At 54.6% G+C, this 12303-nt stretch overlaps 1 protein-coding gene across 2 annotated transcripts; it reads right to left on the bottom strand.

The window, feature by feature from the left end:
• Window positions 1-3051: 3051 nt before the first annotated feature.
• Window positions 3052-11670, bottom strand: NMUR1 (neuromedin U receptor 1). Of its 2 annotated transcripts, none has more exons than XM_082629746.1 (3): window positions 11505-11670; window positions 8717-9602; window positions 3052-6098 (listed from the first exon to the last, which is right to left on the bottom strand). In XM_082629746.1, exons 1-3 carry the CDS (start codon window positions 11505-11507, stop codon window positions 5716-5718), a joined length of 1272 nt encoding a protein of 423 aa, XP_082485872.1. In that variant the 5' UTR covers window positions 11508-11670; the 3' UTR covers window positions 3052-5715. The 2 variants fall into 2 exon arrangements, with proteins under 2 accessions (XP_082485872.1, XP_082485873.1); XM_082629747.1 differs by having other exon boundaries at window positions 5728-6098; window positions 8733-9602.
• Between the last annotated feature and the right edge of the window lie 633 nt (window positions 11671-12303).

Below are 12303 nucleotides of genomic sequence, written 5' to 3'. Positions count from 1 at the left end.
GTCTCAAAAATGCCTTTTTGCTCTTAGCATGTTTGAATTAGGATTCAGACATTTCCATGCATTACATTTGGTTGATACATCTTTTAAATCTTTTTTACTTTGTAATAGAAACCCCCTTTTAAATACCATTTATCTGTTGAGGAAACCAAGCCATTTGTCTTATAGACTTTGTCCTTACACTAGATTTGGCTTACATCGCTGAGGTGTCTTGAACATGCTCCTGCATCCGCAGTGATCTTGTAAACTGCCAGTTAGATCTGGAGGCTTCCTTACATTCAGCTTCAGTTTTTTTTTTTTGCAAGACTTATGGTTGGTTTTGTGTACTTGTTACACCCTTCTAGGAGGCACTTAATGTCTGGTTAAGTCAGCACTTTTAGTGATGGTAAAATTGATCTCACAGTTTGGGTATTGTCAGCTTCATCCATCCATCATAACCATGGACATTGTACCAGACGGTTCAAGGCAGTTCTCTCATAAAGCAAATGATTGAAAACAATCTATTATTCATTAATTAGGGGAGGGTATATGTGTGGGAAATGACAGGGATCAAATTGCCAAAATGTTAATAGTGGTTAATTTAGGTGTTGGGAATAAAAGTAGTTATTTGTGTACTTCATTTTTTTTCCCTCAAATTTACTAAAATGGAAACACATCCTGCCTATGCATGAAGGCCAGACAGACAAGGAAGAAGACTGGAGGGAAGGTTCCAAGTCCAAATTCCAGGAAGAGCAACCAGGGTAGTCCAGAGGATGAGAGCAAAGAACTTGGACCGCAGTCTGCTTTGCTATTGTTTTTGCCTGTCCAGTGTCCATTCCTCCTCCTGACGGCCCCTGTTTCCTTTAGAGTCCTCCTCCCCTGGATTCAGTTTTGGTGGAACTGTCATTAGAGCTGCTCCGCCCTTCCCTGGCCAAAGCTCAGAGGCCAGTGCAACCCCTTCTCCCACAACTTTGAGCAGCATCGCCTCCTCCTGGAAACCTTCCCTCCACTGGGGCAGCTGCCTCTCTTCTGTGCCCCCAGACTTCCAGCTGTCAGAACACTTGTATGCCCCCACCTCCCAGCCTTGTACAGTCCCTGGCACGTGGTACTCAGTACATGTTAGCTGAATGAATGATGCCCACACTGCTTGGAGCTGATGAAGGTACTTGAATATTAGATTAAAAGACCCCAGGTACTCTTGTAGGTGTTCCAGAGAATGTGGAAGCAGCTTCCAGGCCCTCCAGCCTAGCTCTAGCCTGTGGCCACCTCTCCTGAGCCAGGGCACTCTTACCCAGCCAGGTACGGCCTTCCCTGGATCCCCACTGTCCCTCACCTGGGCCGTGGCCTCTATTCCTAAACAGCCCCCCAGTTGTCCTGCCCTGCCTTGTGCAGAAGCTTGAAAGAAGGTGAAGTTGGGGTGTTGCATTTAAAGAGGCCACACAGAGGGACATTTACCTCAGTAACTACCATCCTCAAACTAAACGTCGTAGACTTAGGAAACTGGACACTGTTTGCAACGATGCAGCGGTCAGTGTTGGCCTCTGAGTCTCTTATTTGTGTGCAGGCAGGTTGCTCATCCTTTGTTTAGAAATGTCAGTACCTTTCAGTCCAGTCTGACTTTGGCCTAAGGCCAGTCTGACTTTTGCGTCAGGATTTGAACCCAGGCAGCCTGACTAGAGTCCCTGCTCACCACCTTTATACCCTACTGCTTTGTCAGAAGAAGCATACTAAAGTTCTTGTGCTGAAGAGGATTAGACTGTTAGGAAAATGTAAATGTGTTTCTAGGATCAGATTCCTTAAGTCTGTCCTCATCGTTCTTGCCTCTTAAAAAAACTTTTAAAAACAGAGTGAGAGAGGAGAATGATTATTACAGACTGTAGTTTGGCGTTTCAAAACAATGATAATATCTGCTCATCTTAGAAATATGTAAAGACAACCACTAGTAGAACAAACAGAATGTGTAACCTTCACAGCAGTGGTAGATGGATCTGTTAAGGTTTTTGGTTGCAAACAGCAGCAAACAACTCTGGCCAACTGAAGCAAAAAAGGAATTTATTGAAAGGCTCCTAGTAGCTCAGAACAACAAGAAGGTTGAAAAACCGGCAGAGAAAATGGGCAGAAGCCAAGGCAGGCTGGGCAGCAGGGGCCCCGGGAGCAGCCTGGATGGGATGCTGCTGTTAGCACCCTGGACATGTCTGCCCCTGTTGTCAGCGGTCTTAGTATCACTCCCAGTGGAAGTCCCAGGTCAGATCATCCAGCTGCCTGAGTGCAAGTCCTGGGTCACACAGTGATGTCAGTGATGCAGTGTCCAGAACCCTTTCAGCTTCTGTAGTAGGAGCCTGGGCTTGGTCTCACACCAAGAGTCACACACACAGGGATCCCCCTCAATGGGAAGGGAGTGCAAATACTAGGAAGCCCTCCAAAAAGGCAACTCCTCTCTACAGGGAAGACATGAAACAAAGAAGACTTGGTGGACCCACTAGAAGACAAGGATGGGGAAAAGGGAGACACCAAGAAGTGTACAAAATGAGATGGGCTCCCAGGTGTCAGAATTGATTTGGAAACGCCATCTGACTGTGTAAGAATAGATGTGAAGTGTTGCACACTTGATATTTCCTGATCAGGTACTTCACAGAAGGAAGGGTGGGCAAACGCAGCTTTGTTTGTTGATGAGACTCGTCTTGGTGAGTTCCCAAAGAAAATCAACCTTTTTTCTGAGAAGGAAAGGGTGATCCCAGTATGTTCACCTTGGCCCTCAGAAATACTGGCAGAGAGGGTTGTGTGTGATGGACCATGGGATCTAGGACCCATCAGAAAGGAAGTGAAGATGAGGGGAAGCTGATGGATGGGGGAGAAAGCAGAGTGGTCGAGAACTGGGAAGGTGAGATGAGGTTAAAGAATAAATGTATCAGGCTTCCCTGGTGGGGCGGTGGTTGAGAGTCCGCCTGCCGATGCAGGGGACACGGGTTCGTGCCCCGGTCCGGGAGGATCCCACATGCCGCAGAGCGGCTGGGCCCGTGAGCCATGGCCGCTGGGCCTGCGCGTCCGGCAACGGGAGAGGCCACAGCAGTGAGAGGCTCGCGTGCCGCAAAAAAAAAAAAAAAAAAAAAAGAATAAGTATGATTTATAGAGCAGCAGAGCAGGAAGGAGGCAATCATGATCAGGAGCTCACACTTCCAGAAATGGAAAAACTCCCGGAGGTCCTGGGGTCAGGATGTTACCAAGGGGCCAAAAGGACACGGTGGAGGAGAGCCTCCAGAGCTGCAGGAAAGATCAGGAGCTGATACCGGGGCAGCGGTGGGCCATCCACAGGGACTTCGGCATCACCCAGGATAGTGGCAGGGGTGGAGCAGACGGAAAGTAGAGCGGGCCCAAACGCTCGAACATGGGAGGAGGAGAGATCTGTGTGACTGCAGCCAGAGCCAGGACGGGAGGTGACTCGAGTCCCAGATGAGCCAGGACTCCTGTCCTGGGAGCAGCACTGGGCACTCGGGAATGCTGCTACCCCCTGACCAGTGCAGAAGAGCAAGCTGCAGGGGCTGCTGCTTCCAGCAGAGAGTGGGAGCTTGCTGGCTGGCCTTTCCACCTCCATCCTTTTGTCTCCAGGGCTGAGCCCACAGCTGCTGCTTCCACTTTCCATGGTAACTAGTGACTCATGACAAGTGGGACCTATCCACAGACATGCCGTGGAGACACCTGAGAGACATCAAATTTACAGAGCCCAGGCCTTCTGATAACTCACATCCCCCCCTTTCCCAACCTGCCCAGTGCTTCTCTGCCCATAGTAGTCCCTTCATAAATACTGACCAGAGCCTCAGGAGCATGTCGTCTCTGTCACTTAAGAGAGGCCCCGGGGAGTCCAGTTTGTCTTTGGGAACAACGGCAGGCTCCAGCCTGAAGTCTGGCCTCAGCTGCTTCCCCCGACGACACCCCAAGGCTGCCTGGCAGCTCATTTCAGGGGTGACATTGGGAACTCCTAGCTCAGCACAGCCTCTTTTCACAAGCTCCTTTCTCAGATCCCCCCATCCTGTCTTATATGTGGTGGTTACCCCTGGAAGGTAAAGCTATGGGTGGCTTTTTAATTTTTTCTTTTCCTTTAGACTTAATCCTTTCTTTAAAAAAAACTGTAGTAAAATACATATACAATTTAAATCTTAACCATTTAGGTGTACAATTCAATATTGTTCAAGCATATTCACATTGTTTTGCCACCAATCTCCAGAACTTTTTCATCTTAAAAAACTGAAACTCTGTACCCATTAAACAACTCTCTATTTCCCCCTCCCCCCATCCCCTAGCAAGGGTGGGTTTTAATTATTTTAAATTGTTTTCATTTTTGCTCATTTGTACTTTCCAATTTTTCAAAATGAGTATTTATTATTTTTACAACTGAATTTCAAAATCTCCAGGACATTTTTGTACAATCTTCTCCACTTTGCAGTCAGGGGACCTGGGGCCTGAGCTGTGGAGAGTCTGCAGGGAGAACCTGTAGCACCCTGGGCGTCCTGCAGCTCCCCACAAGGGAGGCCAGGGCTCCTTCTGCTGCAGTCCCCTCTTAGGAGGAGGACAGGTCAGGGGCTGCAGCAGGACAAGTTCTGGCCATTAACTGGGTCCTGACTGAGCACCCAGTTACCCACAGGGATTTGGGATGGAGCTTCGTTCCAGGACTCACGTGTCTCTCTTCTCACCTCACTGAGTCCCAAGCAGTTCTCGCGGAGTCACTCGTTGCCCTTGGTTGGCCCATGTCTCTTGCCCCCAGAGATTCTCTGGCCAGTCAGGCCCAATTCTCTGCTCATCTCAGGCCCCCAAGCCAGCCTGTGAGGAGGTGAAGACAGAGGCAGGCAGGGGCCTCTGCTCACACACAGTCCCTTGGTCGGTGCCAAACCTCACTTGCTCTAGGACAAGCAAAGAATGTTCCCCGAGTGGCTCTCGAGGGGGTGGGGTGGGGGGCTTGTAGAGGTCAGGGAGGGAGTAAGGGTTGGGGGTTAGTGAGGATGTAAAGAGTAATTTCCGCCTTGCTAATCTGAGGGTATCTGTTTTGTTACAAGCAGGGACTTAGGCACGCACACAGAAAACCACAGCTAAAGTGCCAAAGCGCCACACTCCAGAATGTCATGGCCCCTTTCATTTTGCAAACAGGGCCCGAGGCTTGTAAGGCGAGGCAGTTTGCTTGATGCCAGGGCCAGGTGGTGGTGGCTCAGCTGAGACCGGAGCCAGGTCTCCCGGATCCCTGACACACCTGCCGCTTAGTGGCTCCACCGGGTGGAGCTCCCAGAGCAAAACAAGCCGACTGGGGGCCCGGGAGGGGTCGGGTCAGAATCCCAGGTGCAGGCCAAGAGCTAGAGAGGGACAGAATGGGCCAGAACTTGCAGAAGCTCTGCAAGAAATGGGCAGGAAAGGTAGGGCGCCACGGAAACACTTCAGAAACGCGCTGGGGGTGGGGGGGTCCCCAGATGGAGTCTTGCCGTGCGCGGTTGTCCGGCCACGATGTTCCCCTTCCAGGGGAAGGGCTGGAACTGGGGACCTGAGAGTCTGGAGGACAGACAGCAACCTTACAGTCCTTCCGATCCGTGGGTGGGGCAGGATCACTGAGGTGCTGGTCAGGGTTTCTAGGCTGAAGTGGGGACGGGGCACGAAGGGGGACAGGCCACGAAGACACGCTACAGAGGAGGCAGGTGTGGCCCCCAAAGCTGGGCGTGGCCCTGTGGCCCCTCAGGGTGAAGCTGCCTGAGGCTCCTCTCAGGAGGGGTCCGTCTCTTGCCACCCCTCTGGGCCACCGTTCTCAGCCAGGGGCTGGGCCCTGCTGCTGGGGGAGCCCATGTCACCCAGGGTGCTGCCCGTGGTCACCCTGCTGAGGCTGTGGGAGCTGCGGCGGGGTCCGTGGCGGCGGCACCGGGTCCCCGGGCACAGGGCCTCCCAGAAGGTGTCCCGGAAGCGGCTGGACATGAGGCTGTAGAGCACAGGGTTGGCGGCCGAGCTAAAGTAGAAGAAGACGCCGGAGACGACGTGCACGTACTGGAAGGCCAGGTGCAGGCCCTCGGTCCAGCGGGACACGAGGCTCCACATGAGGCGGTCGATGTGGAACGGGGCCCAGCAGATCCCAAACACCACGACCAGGACAACTGTGGGCAGAAAGGGAGCCTGTTCTCTCCTCTCCTCTCCCACCAGCCACCCACACCCACTGTCCATCTGGAGGTTTCTGGAAGTTTGCCTGTCCTGGCCACACCCCTATAGGAGAGGCTGCTCTCGCCACTGTCACCGACTGGGCAGTGGGCGTGCGCCCTGGACCAGGTGTGGACACCCAGGCCAGACTGGCCTGGTCCGATTCTCTCACCATGGAACTGGAACTAAGTGACAGCTGTGGATGCTGAGCCCCAGTGTGACACAGTGCGGCTAAGGCCCACTCTGGGTGCCACTCAGAGGCCATGCCCGCTTATGCATAAGCAGAGAGGAACAGGAGGATGAGGCCTGTGGTCAGACAGCAGTAGCCAGGGAGTTACAGGGAGAGCGAGACAAACACCCGCCCCCCACGCACTTGCCTGTCTTGGCCCTAGAAGCCTTCCCAGACCCAGACCCAGACCCACACCCCAGCTCTCCTGGGTGCTCCTGAATACCCTGCCCTTCATTACCTCCCCTTTCCTCGACAGCCCCACCCCAAGCCCCAGTAAAAGACTCCTTCACTCTTTCTCCGGAGCTTCCCTCCAGACCTGGTTTTCACCCTACCCTTCCTGGGTCTTTGCTATCAGGTCTGTGTTGATTTTTGCTTCTTGTTTCTCATGTTTGCATCTCCAGCTCACAATCCTTCCCCTACAGTGTCGTCCCCCTTACATTCCAGCGTGGTTTTCCTCTTAATCCCGGATTTCAATCAGAACATTGCTTACATCCCCAGCACACAGCCTGGTGCACAGTAGGCCCTCAGAAAGAGAAAACAGGAGAAGGAGGGAGAGAAGAAAGCCAGAGCCCTGGGCCAGCAAGCAAGGCAGCCTTAAGGAAACACCCCACTTTCCCAGGGCGAGAGCCATCCCAGATGAGCAGACTCGGCCCGAGTAGGCAGGGCAGTAGAAGGCAGCAGAGGCAGACCCGGGCAGGTGGTCTGTAGTGCAGGAGGCAAGCACAGAGCTCCAGGTCAGTCCCATCTTAGGGGGCTGTACAAGTGACCATAGGCTCTGGGACACTGTTCTGGGGGGTGAGAGGAGTGAGTCTCTCTCTGGGAATGGGGCAGTTCCCACTTAGCTGGCCATAATCCCATGGCTTTGACCAAGGTCTCACCAGCCCTGTCCTGCCCTGGCTCACCCCACCTACCTGATTCAGGCTCTGTGGGACAGGGCAGGATGGGGAGGGAATCAATGACTGGCTTAGCATCCGTTTGCCTGGTTTCCCACCGGGCCTAGGCCACAGTAAGATCCAGAGCCTCAAGCCAGCTGGGCATACCCTGGCCGGCCCCAATCCACACTTCTGCCCTGATTCTCCTGTGCTCTGTACACAGACCCTCACAAACATGCCTCCAACGACCTCTTTTAGATCATGAGCCTTCCTCTGGTCCCCAGGGAACCGCAGACACAGTGTGCAGGAAATTCACCATCTTGCCTTTCCAGCACCCTGCTCCCCTTCTTTTGGGAGCTTTGCTCCCCCCGGATCCCCATGTGGGTCTGTGGGGGCTGCTTACCTCAGCCTCCTGCCACTCTGGCCCAGTGGCAGGCCATGAACCAAGCCCACCAATCAGAATCCTTCCCTGGGATTTTCCATAGCCACTAAGGGAAGAGGACAGTTAGTTCCTCAGGAAAGGGGAACTCTGTGCCCATGGTCCTGCCTCCCAGGCTACTTAGGGAAGGACAGAACCAAAACATATTTAGGAGCAAAGATGAGAGACCTGGAGGGTCCAGAGCCCATGAACAGCTCTGTCATCCTGGAGCCCAGCCACACGCCTCTGCCCTGTCTGTGGTTGGTTCCATGAGCAAGGGCTGGCTTCATGGGTGCCACCTGTGCATTTGCACAGAGCCCTGACCTTCGAACCTTCAAGACAGCAGCTCTGGGATTTCCCTGGTGGCACAGTGGTTAAGAATCCACCTGCCAATGCAGGGGACATGGGTTCAAGCCCTGGTCTGGGAAGATCCCACATGCCGTGGAGCACCTAAGCCCGTGCGCCACAACTTCTGAGCCTGCGCTCTAGAGCCCGAGAGACACAGCTACTGAGCCCGTGTGCTGCAGCTTACTGAAGCCCAGGAGCCTTGAGGCCATGTTCCGCAACAAGAGAAGCTACCGCAATGAGAAGCCCGCGCACCACAATGAGGAGTGGCCCCTGCTCGCTGCAACTAGAGAAAGCCCGCGTGCAGCAATGAAGACCCAATGCAGCCAAAAATAAATATAATTAATTAATTAGTTAATTTTTTTAAAAAAAGACAGCTGCTCTACTATTGCTGTCTTGACATTCCTAGTGATTTTTTAACAGGGGACCCTGAATTTTCATTTTGCATTGGGCGCCACAAATTATGTAGCTGGTCCCGCCATGAACCATTAGCATTTACCTTTGGTATCACTTTCTCAAGGGTAATCTAGAAGAGTATACACACAGGCAGTGCGTGCCCACACACACGGGGGAGTGGGGGGGGTGGTTACTTCACACCTCACACTCAGCCTCCATCCTAACCCGAAACACTCGGCCCTTTCCCCCAGGCCCCTGGAAGCCCCAGCCCCATACCCAGTGCCTGGCCCCGCCCCCCTTCCCAGCAGCAACACTTACACAACATCTTGGTCACCTGTGTCCGACCCCTATCCCGCAGCGGCTGGAGCCTGCGGCCGTCGCTAGTCCTGGCCCTGCCCTTGGCCTCCTCCCTGAGAATCAGCAGCCTGTCGCGCCGCAGCCGCAGCCCGATGAGCAGGTAGAGCACGCTGATGGTGACCATGGGCAGGCAGAAGAAGAGCAGCGCGGTGGCCTGCACGACCAGGTTGTAGAGGGCTCTCCGGTGGACCAAGGTGCACACGGCCGAGTCGGGCACTGTGCCCCGGCAGGGCACGTCCAGCTGCCGGATGCCGTGCAGGCTGGTGTTGGGCAGAGAGCAGAGCAGGGCGAGGCCCCAGATGGCCCCGAGCACGCGGCGCACGTGGGCGTGCGTCACTACAGACCTGGCCTGCAGCGGGTGCACCACGGCCACGTAGCGCTCTATGCTCAGGGCGGTGACGTTGAGCACCGAGGCCAGGCAGACAGTCTCGAAGAGCATCGTGCGGAAGTAGCAGCCACCGGCGCCCAGCAGGAAAGGGTAGTTGCGCCACATCTCATAGAGCTCCAGGGGCAGACCCAGGAGCAGCACCAGCAGGTCTGACACGGCCAGGCTGAAGAGGTAGTAGTTGGTGGGCGTGCGCATGGACCTGTGGCGCAGGATGACCGTGCAGGTCAGCGCGTTGCCCACGGCGCCCAGCACAAAGATCAACAGGTACGTGACACAGATGGGCACGAACAGCTCCGTCTGCTGGGGCCCCAGGTACTTGAGCCTGAGCTCCTCATCAGTCAGGTTCAAGTCCTGGGGGTCAAAGGGCCCCAGAGCCCTGCTGCCATTGCAGGGCACCGGGCTCCTTGTACCCAGGGACCTGTCTCCAGGGAGGGTGGAGCAGTTGAGGCAGAGAGGAGCCTGTGGAACAGAAGAGAGAGAGAGAGACACCCAGAAAAGTCACTCAGGGAATCTGGTTCTGTTGTTATTCGTCAAACCAAAGATGCCATCGACACCAAGAAGGCCGATATATCATGTGCCGCTGAGAAGGAAAAACTCTGCCACCCACTGTAAGATGCATCACAATTTCATCTTAAAAATGTACACCTTAGGGACTTCCCTGGCAGTCCAGTGGTGAAGACCGTATGCTTCCACTGCAGGGGGCACAGGTTCAATCCCTGGTTGGGGAAATAAGATCCCGCATGCCACGTGGTGTGGCCAAAAAAAACCAAAACAAGTATATCTTTAAAATGATAAAAAGTGGGACTTCAATTTTAAATTTCACGATCTACTGAAACCTTTGAACAGTGTTGGAGACTCTCAAGCATGGGCTATGCCATCAGCAGTCACCCTTTGGGTCTCTCCCCTTTCAAGTCATGGACTTTGGGAGAGACACTCAGTTTGGGCATCTGTAAAATGGGCACAATGCACAGTATCGCAAGGTCTCTGGAAATCCAGCTGCCTGGATTCAAATCCAGCCTCCCCAATTTCGAGCTGTGGGACTATTTGCATGGTGACCTCTCTGTGGCTGTTCCCATATTACAAGGATCCAGGAATTTAAGACATGAAAGGTATTAACACAGGGCCTGCCTGACACACAGAAGGGCCTGATTATATCACCTCACTGTGAGGACTGAGTCACCGTGGGGATCAAGCAAGGCGGTGAAAGGGCCAAAAACTATAATGCTGATCCAAAAGTTGGTTCTTGTTTCTGTTTTCTATCACCTGAACTGTTTGAAGTAGGAATATTTGACACTGCCAGCTCTGGGGTTCCCTCTCCTTTCTCCAGCTCCCATCTCTTTGCTAGTCCACCAGATATAGTAGTTAAGGGCCCAGGCCATGGAACTAAACAGACTGGCCTGGAGTCAAATGCTAGCTCTGCTATCCTCTTCTGTGACATGCCCTCACTGTGCCTCAGTCTCCTCACCTGTAAAATGGGTAAGTAGAACCTACCTCATAGTTTCTGGGAAGATTAAATGAAAGAATAAAGTTCTCAGGAGTGTGCCTGATACATTTCAGGTGCTCAACTTCAACGCATAGTGACATGATCCTTATTTCCCACCTGGCAAGGGAAGGACAGTCTAAGGGACATGGGGCAGGGGTTGAACGGGATTCCACTGGGCATGTGTCTTGGCGTGAAAGATGGGGAGCTGCCCTTCTGAGCCTATTCCCCAAGCCCGCCACCACCACCTCCCCTGCCTTCAGAGTAACCGCGGATTTTCAGGCTCGGTTCCTGGATCCCCTCCCTGGATTCTCTTTTCAGCACCATTTCCTGTCCTCAGATGGGGGTTTGGGGCTCCCGTGGCCCACGTACCCGCGCACCTACCACTCGACTTTCTTTTTCAGGTCTGTCTCTCTCCTAGATCCCAAGTATTCTTAATCGCGAGTATCTTTCTCCTCGCCGAAGCCTCCCCCCAGAAGCCTCCCCCAGCCTCCCTGCCTCTCTTACACCTAATCCCCGCATTTTGGAATCGAGGGGCATCTTCATCCACTCAAACGTTTCGCCCGCGGCCGCCGCACCGCACTCCCTACCCCGGCTGTTGCGGGAGCCGAGCGGGGACAGAGGAGATGAGCTGGGAATGCGCAGGCGCCAACCCAGGTTCGAGAGAGGTTCCCTACGCCCCCGAGAAAGGTCGCTGCACCGGAGCCCCCAGCCCCGCGGCGTGCGTGGCCGACAAAAAGACAGAAATACCCCAGGAGGCTGCGAGTCCCCCGGGGAGGGGGCGTCCCGACGGGCCCTCCGATCCCTACAGCCCTGGGGAGACCCTGCCCGCGCGCTCTTCCCGCCGCGCCCGTGCCCACGCCGGCATCCCGTTCACCTACCATGCAGTCTGCGCCCCGCGAGATCCAGGGGCCGGGAGCCCACCCGCCGAGCGTGGGGCGGGCGTCCGCGGATCGATCGACGGACAGACGCGGCCCCAGAGCGAGCCGACAGGCAGACTGAGGGCGGCCGGCGCACTAGCAGCCCGCCGGGTCGCCCCGCCTGTCAGAGGCCGGGGACGCTCTGGCCAGGACCGCCAACAGGGGGCAGTGGTGCCCCTGCAGCCCACCCGGCCGCTGAACCCAGACACGCTCGTCTGGGGCCCCCCGCAGCCACCCAGACCGTAGCGATTGTGTTTCCCAGTGTCTGATGGGGCGCTTCCAGGAACACCCTTACCTCATGGAGCCCTCACAACAACCCATTTTACAGATGAGAAAACTGAGCCGCAGAGAGATGAAGTTCAAATGATCTGGGTCTCACACCATGTCCCTGCGCTCCAGCGTGCTGACTCTTAGCTTAATCCCTTATTACGGTGTCCCTCCAGATCCCACCTCCTGCCCCACGTTTCAAATGCACCTCCAAGGACGTCCCACCAGCCCCTCCAAGTCAACAAGCCCCAAAAGGTCTCATCCCCCCTCCTAGGCTTCACATGGGACTCTTACCCCTCTATCTCAGTCCCAGGACATCAGTCTCCACGCCCTCTCCCTTAACGCTCTCTCCCTTTGGGTCCTCCAGCCCCTGAGTCCAGTCCTCATCCCCCCACAGGACTGCTGCCGGAACCTCCATTCTCCCTCTGGTCTGGGCTCCCACAGCCCAGTCATCTTCCTGAAGCTCCAACAATGGCATTCCTCTTCTTGAAAA

This window comes from Mesoplodon mirus, assembly GCF_964341445.2.
Source record: "Mesoplodon mirus genome assembly, chromosome: 8".
Classification (NCBI taxonomy): domain Eukaryota; kingdom Metazoa; phylum Chordata; class Mammalia; order Artiodactyla; family Ziphiidae; genus Mesoplodon; species Mesoplodon mirus.
This window is presented reverse-complemented; position numbering and strand designations above follow the sequence as displayed.

Excerpts from the sequence above, each read along its gene's own strand:
- NMUR1 (XM_082629746.1), bottom strand. Across the intron at positions 6,099-8,716 it reads ACAGGTGACCAAGATGTTGT|TTGTCCTGGTCGTGGTGTTT; the intron begins GTAAGTGTTGCT and ends TTCTGCCCACAG.